General features: G+C 52.9%; 1 protein-coding gene across 1 annotated transcript in view; it reads right to left on the reverse strand.

Annotated features, from left to right (window-relative positions):
- PLA2G1B (phospholipase A2 group IB) overlaps positions 1–1,419 on the reverse strand; it is an 8,377-nt gene extending 6,958 nt beyond the window's left edge. The window contains exon 1 of the mRNA XM_004709690.2: positions 1,231–1,419. Coding sequence (XP_004709747.2) covers positions 1,231–1,327 — 97 coding nt within the window. The 5' untranslated portion in view covers positions 1,328–1,419. The remainder of the gene's footprint in view (positions 1–1,230) is intronic.

The following is a 1,419-nucleotide window of genomic DNA, read 5'->3' on the forward strand; positions in this document are numbered from 1 at the left end:
ATGTGTGGGTGGGTATGTATGTGTATGTGTGGGTGGGTATGTGTCTGTGTTTCTGTGGGTGGGTATGTATATGTATGTGTGGGTGGGTATGTATGAGTATATATGGGTGGGGTATGTATATGTATGTGTGAGTGGGTATGTATGTGTATGTGTGGGAGGGTATGTGTCTGTGTTTCTGTGGGTGGGTATGTATGTTATTGATATGGGGGCATGTATATGTATGTGTGGGTGGGTATGTATGAGTAGGGTATGTATGAGTATGTGTGGGAGGGTATGTGTCTGTATTTCTGTGGGTGGGTATGTATGTTATTGATGTGGGGGCATATATGTGTATGTGTGGGTGGGTATGTGTCCGTGTTTCTGTGGGTGGGTATATATGTTATTGATGTGGGGGTATGTATATGTCTGTGTGGGAGGGTATGTATCTGTGTTTCTGTGGGTGGGTATGTATGTAATTGATGTGGGGGTATGTATATGTCTGTGTGGGAGGGTATGTGTCTGTGTTTCTGTGGGTGGGTATGTATGTTATTGATGTGGGGTATGTAGATGTCTGTGTGGGTGGGTATGTGTCTGTGTTTCTGTGGGTGGGTATGTATATGTCTGTGTGGGAGGGTATGTGTCTGTGTTTCTGTGGGTGGGTATGTATGTTATTGATGTGGGGGCATGTATGTGTATGTGTGGGTGGGTATGTGTCCGTGTTTCTGTGGGTGGGTATGTACGTGTATGTGTGGGTGGGGAGGTGCACCCTCACTGTCGCAGTGCCCCTGCCTCTGCGATCACCCAGTCCCTAGTCTCAACCACAGGCCTCGCTTGGTGTCAAGGAGGTGGGATTCCAATTGAACTTCCCCATTCACCCAACAAAGGATGTAGAAGGCTCTTCCCACCCCTCCTCGCCTGGAGCCCACGTGCCTTTGGGAGAATGGGAGTCACACATTCCAGGTGAGAAGATTCCAGGCAGAGGTGGGTGCTTGGACAGAGTCTCCTGGAGCAATGTGGTGGTGGTGGGGGATGGTACGAGGAGGTGGCTCAGTTTGACAGGGTGGAGGAGGGAGAGGCAGCGTAGGCCTTCCTCAGAGGACCTGAGCACTTAGAAGACATCATGGGGACAGGGAAGAGAAGGGAACCCCCGAATGCCCCAAATGGGGGTCTTAAGCCCTGTGGGGAGCCCCGCATTTGCCGGGACTGTGGCCCCCATTGCCCACATGGAGGGCCCAGCTGGGCGGCACCTACCTGTGAGCAGAGCGGCCAGCACCAGGAGCTTCATGCTGCTGCCAAGGAGGTGAGTGGAAGAAGGAGCCAGTGGCCTCGTCCTTATAGCCGCCGTCATCCGAGCCCGAGATAAGGCTGGAGTGTTTGCTTTGCTCCTGGCCGCTCACCGCTGGCCTTGAGTCTGCCCCGAGAGGCCACTGGAAGCAGTGG

This window comes from Echinops telfairi, unplaced genomic scaffold, assembly GCF_000313985.2.
Source record: "Echinops telfairi isolate 266 unplaced genomic scaffold, ASM31398v2 ScPeMD7_7412;HRSCAF=8450, whole genome shotgun sequence".
In the NCBI taxonomy this organism is placed as follows: domain Eukaryota; kingdom Metazoa; phylum Chordata; class Mammalia; order Afrosoricida; family Tenrecidae; genus Echinops; species Echinops telfairi.